General features: G+C 47.7%; 1 protein-coding gene across 1 annotated transcript in view; it reads left to right on the forward strand.

Annotated features, from left to right (window-relative positions):
• Positions 1 to 12,288, forward strand: part of Otog (otogelin) — a 62,288-nt gene that overhangs the window by 2,077 nt on the left and 47,923 nt on the right. Inside the window, 13 exon segments of the mRNA XM_048361288.1 lie at positions 601 to 693; positions 886 to 1,040; positions 3,383 to 3,501; positions 4,642 to 4,847; positions 5,815 to 5,945; positions 6,192 to 6,298; positions 6,686 to 6,795; positions 7,173 to 7,301; positions 8,168 to 8,276; positions 8,547 to 8,593; positions 8,992 to 9,137; positions 10,099 to 10,231; positions 11,092 to 11,269. Of these exon segments, the coding sequence (XP_048217245.1) occupies positions 601 to 693; positions 886 to 1,040; positions 3,383 to 3,501; positions 4,642 to 4,847; positions 5,815 to 5,945; positions 6,192 to 6,298; positions 6,686 to 6,795; positions 7,173 to 7,301; positions 8,168 to 8,276; positions 8,547 to 8,593; positions 8,992 to 9,137; positions 10,099 to 10,231; positions 11,092 to 11,269 (1,663 nt within the window).

The raw sequence follows: 12,288 nt of genomic DNA on the forward strand, positions 1-12,288 counted from the left end.
TTTCTGTGGCCTTACTTCCTGTGGCATTGCCTGTTTCCTGTGGTCCCTCCCCTTACCTGTCTAGTGTCTTGTGCATCTCCCATTCTGTCCCGTGTCTGCCACTTCTTCCTTCACTTTATCTCTTCTTTGTCCACGGTAGCTGTTCTCATATCTGGGCTCTACACGAGGCCTCACCCTGATCTGTCCCTATTCTCATTTTCACCTGTCCTCTGACCTTATGGAGCCAGAGTGCCTGAGGATGTCAAAGTAGTCCCCTTTCTTATTCTACCTGCCCTATGGTCTCAGTTCTGCTGTCTTGCCCTAACCCAGAACTCAGCTTAGAGAACTGAAGGCCCAGGTGGAGTGACTTTGGGGCCATTTGAGGTATATTGAAGGCAGACTCTGAGTCTCCACCCTGCCTGCCTGCCAGGGAGGGGGCAGTGCCATGGACCATCCCCATCCCATGATCCCATTCAGGCTAGTAGCTAAGGAATCTGGTGCTGCCTGGAATGGAGGGATCCACTGTCCTGGAAGGGCTGCACTTGTGCCTGTCCTGAGGTTTGCATATGGATTTTGCTGCTCTCATCTTCACAAGGAAATGCCTCTATGTTTTCCTTACAGACTTGTTCTCCTGCTTCAATGGGGGCGAGTGTGTATACCCGGCCTTCTGTGACTGCAGACGCTTCAATGCCACTGGACCACGCTGCCAAATGGGTGTGTCTGGGCTCCACACACACTGAGGAATGACCAAGGGGTTTAGGGAAACCCATGAGCCTGAAGTTTGGGGGTACTGGGCCTGGGTGATGACAGGGCATAAGGAAGGGGTCCTGCAAGAGCTGGAACCCGCTGGCCTCAGCCTGGTGCCCACCACTGCTGTGCAGATAGTCTCTCTTTCCCCCACCTCAGTGTACAACGCCGGGCCTGAGCGGGACAGCATCTGCCGCACATGGGGGCAGCACCATGTGGAGACATTTGATGGCCTCTACTATTACCTCTCTGGAAAGGGCAGCTACATGCTGGTGGGGCACCACGAAGCTGAGGGCCAGAGCTTCTCTGTCCAGGTGAGGCCTCCCCTGACCTGCCTGTCCACAGAGTCTCCTCTAGACCCCAGAGGCTGGGTGGCCTGGGCTCTGCCTGTCTACAAAGTCTCTGTTAGACCCTGAAGTCTGGCCTGGGCTGGGCTGGCCTGGGCTCTGCTTGTTCTAGAGAGAGGTTTACCTTTCTGTCCCCAACTCCCTCAACACCTCCTCAAAGGAACCATGGGCTCCATTACTTTTGTTCTCACACCCGCTTCTGGTTGTGTCTGGCCACTCATTCACTCAGTCAGGAGTATGTCAACTATTTCAGTGTATTCTGTACACTTTTTCTTTTAATTAAATTTTATTGGCAAGGTGATGTACAGAGGGGGTACAGTTACACAATAAGGTAGTGAGTACATTTCTTGTCTTATTTGTTATACCCTCCCTTATTTTTTCTTTCCCTTCCCTAGCTCAGATAAGCATATATACAATATCCAGTATACCAAAATCATATACAGTGACCACAGGGGGTATGCCAAAGGAAATTCACCAGTACATTAAACACAATGACAACAATAAAATCCTCCTGTTTCCATCTCTTGGAGTTATTTTGCTTAGCTTCATCTTATATAATCATATGTCTGTACACTTTTTCTGAACACAGGTTTATGGTGAGAGGCCTTGAGCATAACCCAGATGTGGTTTAATGGAGAAAGCAGATAGCAACTGAAGTGAATCAGTTCTGAAGTATACCTGGCTGCTATAGGGGAGAGATGTCAAGTGATAAAAGAACATGGCATGGAAACCTGATCTTGTTTATCGGGAAAGGATGGGGATGGGCCGACTTCTTGTAGGAGTGACATTGAAGTTGAGATCAGAGGAAAGAACTGGAGGCGACCCAAGTGAAGAAAAGCAGGGGTGGGGGGGGCAGTCATAACAATGCTCTATGCAGGGAATGCTGGATTCCTAAGATAAGAAAGAACACGGGGCCTCAGGAGATGAGGCTCATATGAGAGCTGGTTTTAGAGCTCTCTCCCCTAAGGAGACTTTCTGGGTCTCCTGACTACCCAAGCTGGCTGAGGAAATCCTCCTGGGGTACACATGGCTCCAGCATTGCAGGTCGCTTATAAGGTCTTTTTCTTAGTCTCCTCTACCAGATGTAACCTTTCTGGGCCAGGGCCATAGCTTAGTCTGGTATCCCCAGTAGCTGTATTAGTGCTCAGAAAAAAAAAAAAAGCTTGTCATATTTGACATATTCATCTACTTATGAATACCTCTGTGAGCGTTGCTGTCCCACAGATCCTATTTACATGTCTACTTATGTCTTCAGTGGGGAGTCAGGCACAGGCCAATTCACTTACAAGTAGGTTCCTTTTTCCTTTAGTAGGTGGAAGGCACCTACTTTGGGAAATCGTTGTGCTGGAGGGCACCCTGGTCAGTATTGAGTGGCCACGGAACTGAGGTTATAGTGAGTCCTAGTATCCAGTGCTACTCCTCCTTCAGCTGTGCGCCATCCCTCTTCCTGGTAGGGCTTGTCATAGGTCTGTGTCTGCCACCCTGGGAGTCAAGTGATGGGTAGGCTGCAGTCCTTGTCCAATTCTCCCCTCTTGTATGGAGCTATCTCACATCAGTTTTCATGACTGTGGCATTTAAATGAATTTTTTTTAATTGTAAAGGTGAAATGGGATCCAAATAACTTTTTGTCCTGACTGGCCTAGACACTCCTGAGTAGCTGGGATTATGTGCTACTCTTTTTCAGTTGAAGTGACTTCTGCCTGCTTCACCACCTAACAGGAATCTAGTAGGTTAGACTGGTTCCTAGGAAGGTTTCCAAACATGGCAGGGAGACATTTGCATATCTTTTCCCTAAGCTTTGGGAACTCTGCTGTACATTCAGGGACTAGATGGAGAGATAGAAATAGAGACAGAGATAGATATGGGTCTGTAACAAGAAGCATAGGAGGTACCTGTGCGCAGGGGAGGGGAAGAGGAGTGTAGTGTGTGCACTGTGTCTTGAGAGTATAGAGGTATGTATGGGGGTGCACGTCTGTGTTCTATAAGGAATTGGGATGGTAAGTGGGAGGATACATAGACCAATCCAGAAGCACTGAGGTGGCACAGATCTCTGGAATACAAGCCGTTCTGATCTGAAACCTGGCTGTGCCATTTCCTAGTTGCAAGTACATGCAACCTTTGCCTCTTCTCACTGTGCAGCAGTTACCTCTCTAAAAATATAGACCATCATAGCTCCAGCCCTGTATCATGCAGAAGTAAGGTGTTCAGCAAACATGGGCCAGGGGATCATTCTGTATTATTGGATGTTCATCAATGAGTAGTGGCTCTTATGACAGGAGCTGCAAGCTGCCCTCTGAACCCCCAATTAGGTGCATAATGACCCACAGTGCGGCTCGGCCCCCTATACCTGCTCAAGATCTGTCAGTCTCTTCCTTGCGGGTGAGCAGGAGATTCGTCTGGCCAAGGAGGTCACCCATGGAGGCATGAGGTAACTGTGACCCTTCTACCCCCAGCTGTTGTCTTCCCTGACCCTGCACAGGGGACATTTGCTTTGTTAAGCCTAAAGGACAAACAGCATTTGTCACTACTAGGAAAGAAACATTGTCAGCCTCTTAGTAGGGCTGGCAGAAAGATGAATCCCTGATTTCCTAGAACCCTCAGACCCCCTGTGAGCTCCTAAGTAGAAGGTTTACAGGAGAATAGAACTTCCTAGAGTGGAGAGTTCACCACTACATACCTGTTTTTGTTTTCCTTCTCTTTATATTTGATAGAAATCGTCCCAAAGGATTTAGTATCCTATGAGCAGACACTGCATATACTTTCTTCAGCCTTTTCCATGGACACAGGGTCATTTGGATGTCATTTATCTTTCTGGGCTGTCAGGGGCTGGTCCCCAAAACTTTTTAGATTGTGGTCCTGTTGAAATGTTCCTTGCATCTCTGTCTTTCTTTCCTTCCCTGGCTGTCCATAGTCACTTCAGGTTACTGTCAGAGAGGCTTTCCTGTTATGATTCGTCCCCATTTTCACCTCTAGTTTGGATCTGGAAACTGAGCACCCAGCTTCCTGGAGCTCAGAGTAAGGCTGAAGCCCAAGGATTTTCCTCCTACCAAGAAAGGGCTGGTATTCAGATCTTCTAGCTGTTTAGACACTATTTTTTTTCTCTTTCCTGATTGTCAGCTGGATAAAAGTTGCCAAATTCCAGATTGGCTAAGACACCATATACCAGCAAGACAGAGAATGTGATCCAGAACTCTGGAGCATGAGTGTATCTTTTCTTGAACTCCATTTCCCCTCTCTTGGCTTCTCTTCTCATTCTGTTCTTGTTTCCTAATAGCAAAATAGATTAGAAGTCCTCTTATATCCTCTTTCCTGCCCTGGAGAAAAGAGCTGTCATATCTAAGCACTTTAAGATTTATCTCTGCCAGGGGAATTGCAGTTCTGAAAACTCTGAGGATAAAAGAATCTCTTTCCAGTAATGCGCTTCCAGGCACTTGGGATTTCTGGAAAAATCAAGGGAGGGAAGGTGGAGCCCTCAGATCACTGGGGAAGGGATGGCTGATCCTTTGATGAAGGGATGGTGCCATGGAGGTAGTGTGGAAATTCTAGAGCTCTTGACTGTGCGCCATAGAGTCCAACTGCCACATGTGATGGGAGGTGTGCATCTGCAGCAGCTGGCGGGCTATGTCATTGTGCGACATCGGTCAGCCTTCACACTGGCTTGGGATGGTGCCTCAGCGGTCTACATCAAGATGAGCCCAGAGTTCCTGGGCGGGACACATGGGCTGTGTGGAAACAACAATGCTGACCCCCAGGATGACCTGGTAACCAGCTATGGTGAGGTCCAGGGAAGGTGCCTCTGAGAGGTTCTGCTGGGGGCAGGGAGTGGTGGTGGTGAGAGAACCAGGCCAGGCTGGGAGAGATTGGAGACCACTTGAGTCAGATCTGGAGATCGTGGGTTATGTATGCAAATCCAATGGGGCCCAATAGGATCTCTTTTAAAATTTGTGGCCTGAGTCTCAACTATTCCAGCCCTTAGTTCTGTCTTTCATAAAATAGTAGTAATGACAATTCCAGCCAGGGTTGTGTACAGGTCTAATGAGTACTTTCCCAGGTAGGAAGGACTCCACAAAGTGGCAAGAGAAGGAAGAGGAGGCTGGGCGTTAGTGACTCATGCCTGTAGTCCTAGCTACTCTTCAGGCTGAGATCTGAGGATTGAGGTTCAAAGCCACCTGGGCAGGAAACTCCGTGAGACGCTTATCTCCAATTAACCACCAAAAAAAAAAAAAAAAAAAAAACTGGAAGTGGCACTGTGGCTCAAGTGGTAGAGCCTTAAGCTGAAGAGCTTAGAGACAATGCTCAAAACCAGGGTTTAAGGTCCATGACCGCAAAAAAAAAAAAAAAAAGGAAGGAAGAGGGAAGCAGAGGGCTCAGATGACACTGAATGTTCCAATGTGGGAGTGGTAGGAAGTAGAAGTGAAGGTTCAGGGCCATGTTATGGGACTCTGGTCACAAGAAAGGAAATAACACTGTTTGAGCACCCCTGGGCTACTAAACATTTACTGCACCCACTCAAGTATTCATGCTGTGATTATTACCAGCAGATTATTTCCCCTTCTCCACACACGGGGAAACTGAGGCTCAAGGAAATACAGAAACTTGATCAGGCTTACACAACAGTCCTCTTTTGATTATGTAGCCTTGTCTCCTCTGAGCTTTTCTAGTTGGGAGCTCGGGAGTCTGGATTCTTCCAAACTGTTTACCCATCCCTTGGCACCTGTCTTCACTCAGTTCTTTCCTACAGGGAAGCTGACAGATGATGTGACTGAATTTGTGCACAGCTGGCAGGAGCAGCCTCCCAACCACCCTCCAGGGCCTGTAACTTCTTCTCTTCCTCGCCCACCATGCCTCCAGCAGAGTCTGGGAACCATGCAGGTCTGAGCCCAGAGAGGATTCTCTCTCTGCACCCCAGTTCTTTGCTGCAGCTGTTTTCCTGTCCCATTTTTGAAAAGCTTTTGGATTCAGGATACCAATAGCCTGCTTCCTCTTCTCTCCATCTCCCTCCTTTTCTTCCTCTTCTTCCAGTCCAGTTTGGTGTTCCCTGTGGGGCTGGTGTGGTCAGAGGGCTGTGCATGCCCCTGTCAGCCCTTAGCCCTGGTTCCTGGCCTTTGCCCCACTCAGGGTGTGTATGAGCGATGTGAGGCACTGCTAAGGACACCCTTTGATGCCTGCCATGCCTATGTCAGCCCTCTGCCCTTCACAGCCAGCTGTACCAGTGATCTATGCCAGTGAGTAGTCAGCCAGGAATTGGGTGGCACTGGGTTTTGGGGAAACCTTCTCAGTATTGGGGTGAGGGCCTGGTATGTGGGCCACTGAGCCTAAGAATCTCAGACACGGACAGAGTTGTTTCTCAAAAGTTCTGAAATTCCTATCTGCCTGAATGGAACAGAGCTTCTATTCAGCTGAGGCTCAGAATGAGGCTTGGCTCCCTCAGGCTCATATAGCAAGCAGAAGCCATGCTGGGATTGGATTTATTCTTCCTGCTTCAAGTCTGGGGATTGGTATACCTAGATGCCTTCCCAGCTCCCATTCCCAGTTGAGGTGGCCCAAATCCCTAGTGGTCTGGACAGCATTCTGGGGAGCTGATAACAGGTTGGACCTTGTTCTTTATACAGATCAGGAAGTGATGAAGCCACCTGGTGCCGAGCACTGACAGAATATGCTCGGGCATGCGCACAAGCTGGGCGGCCCCTGCAGGGCTGGAGGGCCCATCTTCAACAATGCAGTAGGTGCAGCCTGATGGCGGGCAAGGAGGGTATCAGATAAGCTCTGATGGAGGCTGTGGGTGCTGTCCTCAGTCCTTAGCTCAGTCTCCTGCCCCACTCAGAACCACAGTCATCAGAGAGCTTTAAGTTTAAGGTTCCATCTACATGTGACAGGTGGAAAAACTGAGGCACAGAGGGGGAGAGACTAGTTTGGGACATAGAGTTAGATAAAGGTGGTTTTCAAGCCTTCCAGACCCTTACCAGTTTGCTAGACATCCCATACTCTCCCCTTGAACTAGGGGATCAGGAAAATCAAAGACTTCCCACACCCATCTCAAGACTTGGATGAGGGTGGGGCAGGGAGGAACCAACATAACAAAGGCTCCCTCCTTCCAAGCTGTGCACTGCAAAGAGAAGGTCTTTACCTACAATGAGTGCATCACCTGCTGCCCTGCTTCCTGTCAGTCCCGGGTGTCCTGCGTGGACAGCGAGATCGCTTGTGTGGATGGCTGCTACTGTCCCAATGGTATGCAGGAGTAGCAGTGGGAATCTAGGAACCACATCATGGCCTGGCACATGGATGAGAGGTTTGAAGGATGATAGTGGAATGAATGAAGAAAGGAGTGAACAATTAATATGGAAATAAGTGAATGAATGAAGGCAAGAATAGAAGTGGAACTGTGGCCTCTTGAAAGTTTTGATTCAGCACCAGGATATTTGAGTTTGTGGGCTTTTTTTTTTTTTTTTAAAGAAAAAACCTTCTGGTTTCCATTTCCTGGAGTTCACCTCAATGAATATTATTTTGTATGTTGAGATGCACATAGGCACTGAGTCTTTGTGTTCCTCTCCCAAGGGACTGAGCTTTTAAAGGTGTATAGCGAAGGACAAAGCATTCATGTATACACACATCTTTGCTTAAATGTTTATCCATATATCATTACTTTGTCCTTTTGTTTTTTTTTAAATTTCATAGTACATAAATTTGCAGCCTAGCTGTGAAGTAGTTTACTTGGCTAGATGGGAGGTTGAGACAAAAAATTATCAAGCTGCAGGTATTGACTTTAGAGGTCAGAATCAGAGATCAGATGCACATCTGACCCCAAACCTGAAGTCAAATGTGGTGAGATCACGGTGATCAAAGGCTCAGACAAGAAGAGATATTGGAATTCATGGGGTGAGAGGTCAGGGAGGTTTCCTGCTGGAGATGGTATCTAGACATGACTGGCTTTGGAGAGTATGCACGTTGGGAATGGTCCACGGAGCAAAGGTATGCCTGAAGGGGTTCATGTTGATGAAACAGTTTGAGAGTAGGAACAGAGGCCAAAGACTGTGCACAGGAAAGCAACAAATTGCTTGTGAACTGAATTAAGTGGGCCTTTGCTGTCACCCTAGGGCTGATCTTCGAGGATGGGAGCTGTGTGGCACCAGCTGAGTGTCCCTGTGAGTTCCATGGAACCCTGTACCCGCCTGGCTCTGTGGTGAAGGAAGACTGCAATGCCTGGTCTGTGTCTCCAGTGCTTGGGGTGCTCTTTCATGAGTGCTTATATGGAATCTGGGAGCTCCAGTCACACAGGGCCACAATCTCAGCCTCTTTGAGTCCAAAGGAAACTCATCAGATCCATGGGGGGGGTGGGGGGTGGAGGGGACTTTTTACTACTCACCTACCCATTATAGAGATGAGATGATGGGGGGATGGGAAGGACCTCTGTGAGCCTTGCAGCCTCCAGGCCTTGGAGGGATGACCCTTATTCCTATGGGCTCTGTGTTCTAGCACCTGCACTGCTGGCAAATGGGTGTGCAGCACAGCTGTTTGCCCAGGTATGTCTGACCCCCACCCTGGGATCTGTTCTCTTCTGCTAGATTCAGGGTGTTCTAGGCTAGGCCTTCTGAGGACACTCAGTTCCCTTGACTAAGCATGTCCTCCCTTTGAGAGTCACTTTTCTTAAGAGACCACTTGAGACCCTGACAAGAGAGCTTTTCACAGTGTCCTATGTATTTAAGCTCTTCCTGAGCTTGGGGTACGCAAACTATTCTCCAAGCCCAGGGCCTAGTCTCTTCTCAGTAGAGCCCCACTGAGGGTTGTGTCTATTTCAGACAGGTTTCTGGAGAGGCCTGGGTCTCCCCCTTCTTTTAGATTACAGATAACAGGGTGCTATGTCCTGAGCATGCTTGGGCTTTCAGAGGGTGTGGGTCAGTAACCTTTCTCTGTTTCTCAGCGGAATGCTCAGTGACTGGTGACATCCATTTCACGACCTTTGATGGGCGTCGATATACATTTCCTGCCACATGTCAGTACATCCTGGCCAAGAGCCGCTCGTCAGGCACCTTCACGGTGACGCTGCAGAATGCGCCATGTGGTCTGGTAAGGCTGGGACAACCCTTCATCTCCAGGCCCCAAACCATCTCACTCAGGGGACTAAGGTTTAGGGCAGGACCCGGGTCTTTCCATGGCCTAGTTGCCTACTGCCTGTTGTTTCTGGGTAGAGCTGTTCTGGCCCCAGCCCCTCTGCTGACTGAGAGATATTTTCATTACCTGGCCCTTAGTGCTTTAAGTAAATCTCTATAGTAGATCTACATGGCCCTGATTCTTCTTTTCATATTAAAAGATTTCACCTCAAATGCTACTTTTTTGTGCCTCTGTTTTCTGATCTACAAAGTGCTGTGAGGATTAAGGATTTCTTTGATTTCTCTATAGACTTTGCTTTCTTCACATGCTCTTTAACATCCACCTCTGTTTGCATCACTAACTACAATTACAATTAGTCAACTTTATAATGTCTGTATGCTACATGGATATGTAATCTCCTTGAGGAGACTATATCTATCTTGGTCATCATTTATGTCCCAAACCTGGCATACAATAGGCACTCAGGAAATGTTTAGATGAATGTGTAATTGGAGGCTTGAAAGGATCCAGTGAAGGAGGATCTTAGGTCGAGAGAATATTAGGTGATTTGCCTGTTAGTGGAGTGCAAGATATGATACATAGAAAGATTCTCATAGGAAGATGAACTTAAAGTTCCAGTTGTAGTCCGGTGGTGTATTTTCAAGGTCAGAATGAACCTTTTGGCTTCCATCTCTGCTCTGTATCTTTAGACAACATGAGAGCTGATGATTGTATTAATTAGTATTATCCTAAGTCTGCTAACCTTCTTCTGACCATTTCCCAGATGAGAGCATTTAGTTAGATAACCCCCGGTACCCTTTGTGTCTCTGTCGCTCGCACTGAGAAGCCTACGTTTCAATCTAGGCTGGGTCCATATCCCTGGAGAACCAGCAGGGACAGACAGGTTAATTCTACCCCACTGGTCCTTTCTCTCCAGAATCAGGATGGAGCCTGTGTCCAGTCAGTGTCAGTCATTCTGCACCAGGATCCTCGGAGGCAGGTGACCCTGACCCAGGCAGGGGACGTCCTTCTTTTTGACCAGTACAAGATCACCCCACCCTACACAGACGGTATGGACAGTTAAGAAAGCTGAGTTGGGGGCTGGCTCTGTAGGCATCTTTCCTCAGGCTCCTCTGGTCAAAGGAACTACTTACTACATGGGCTGGAACTCACATGCCAGTGAGGTGGTGGCTCAGGCTAGGTGTGGCTCAGGAATGTAGACTCATAAAACGTGTCTTTGTCTCTACCCCAACATGACAGTGTTCTCTCTAGTAGTGGTTTAATGGTTTCTGTCATTACCACATACATGAAACAGTTTTTTTTCTATATATACTATTTATATATTTATTTATTTTTTTACTGAATCCTGATTCCACAAGTGACTTACAGGTAGGTTATAGACACTTATTTAATAGAAAAGGCAACACTTAACATGTAAAATTCAGCACTGAGGGAAGGAAGAAAGGAAGGAAGGAAGGATGGAGGGAGGAAGGAAGGAAGGAAGGAAAGAAAGGAGGAGGGAGGGAGATAGGAAGAGAAGGAATAGCTACTCTTGGCATGACTGCCAAGAGTAGGATGCATTGGGTATAAATAGAGGTAAAACTTGTTGCACTTGAATCTAAACTTTAATTTTGCTACATTGGATATATAGTTGTATTGTGAACATTGTGAAAAGAGAGATTAGTTTCACAATCTCCTTGTGTTGGAGAAAGAAACAAATCGTTTCCTTAGGGAAAGGAAAGCTGTAATTGTTAGTACTTGATGGTAAAAGAAATTCCTCAGCTTCCGCTGTCTGGTAAGTCCCAATTTCTCCATCAAAGTGTTCTCTCCAGGCTGGGTGTGGAAGTGGGCCAGATTGGTGATGGTGGTCATGTTGGATAGTGTTATACTGGTTGAATGCCTTACATTCTGTTTCTGGTTCTGTGCCCAGATGCTTTCGAGATCCGGAAGCTGTCCTCTGTGTTCCTGAGGGTGAGGACCAACGTAGGTGTGCGGGTGCTCTATGACCGGGAAGGGTTGCGGCTCTACCTGCAGGTAGACCAGCGATGGGTGGAGGACACCGTGGGCCTCTGTGGCACCTTCAATGGCAACACACAGGACGACTTCCTGTACGTTCCCCTGCCCTGGAAACAGAAGGGGAGGCTGGCACCTTAGGGACATGGTTACAGAGGCCTCTCAATAGTGTAAGGAAGCTGTTTCCTATGAGCTAAGAGAGTTGAGAGACTCTCAGGAGGGGATAGGAGTCAGGCTTTTCAGAAAATGGGACAAATTAGTGATCATGAGGCTAGAGGTTGTAGTCAAAACTTCAGGTTCTATTCAGTGGGCAATGAGAAAGGATACCTAAGAGGAATCCTTTATCCAGAAATAAGAGTTATGATTTACCCTTAAAAAACAAGGACAAGTCAGGCACAGGTGGCTCACACCTACCTACTTAATCAGGAGGCTGAGGTCTGAGGATCACAGAAGCCAAAAATGTCCATGAGACTTTTATCTGCAATTAGCCACCAAAATCCAGAAGTGGAGCTGTGGCTCATGTGGTAGAGCACTAGCCTTGAGCATAAGAGCTCAGGGACAGGCCTGAGCTCAAGTCCCAGGACTAGTATGTATGTGTATATCCTCCTCTTCCCCCACCCGGACAAGAAAAATCTCAAAGCTCTTTGAAAAACCTTTACACATGTACATTCTGTTGTCTTTTCTATTGTCCTTTTCTGTTTTCTTGCCTGTTGGGCTGATGTCAGAGCAACTGACCAGACTAATGGAAGCAGACCTTGGTTTAGTGCATGGGATGCTTCTCCTCTTAAGCACGAGTTCTAGAGACAGTGTGCCTTACACAACCAGAGTGTCCGCACTGCCCTAGAGCAGTAATCCACGTGCTGTCAGGCAGAACCTGGCTCATAGGCAGATGACAGTCTCTTTCCACTGTACCACTGACACTAGAGGTTGGTGACTCTTGAAGACTGGTCTTGTCTAGGAAGCTGGCATGTCCTTTGGTTGACCTTGTGTCACAATGTCCTGCCAAGAGAGCCAGAGGAAGGGGAGGGGGACAGCACCACACCCCAGAGAGGTTTGGTGCTCCTCAACATGTCCCCATTTCTCCTTCTGACATGAAGAGCTGGGAGCAAGGGAA

The sequence above is a fragment of the Perognathus longimembris genome, chromosome 13 (assembly GCF_023159225.1).
Source record: "Perognathus longimembris pacificus isolate PPM17 chromosome 13, ASM2315922v1, whole genome shotgun sequence".
NCBI classification, from domain to species: Eukaryota; Metazoa; Chordata; class Mammalia; order Rodentia; family Heteromyidae; genus Perognathus; species Perognathus longimembris.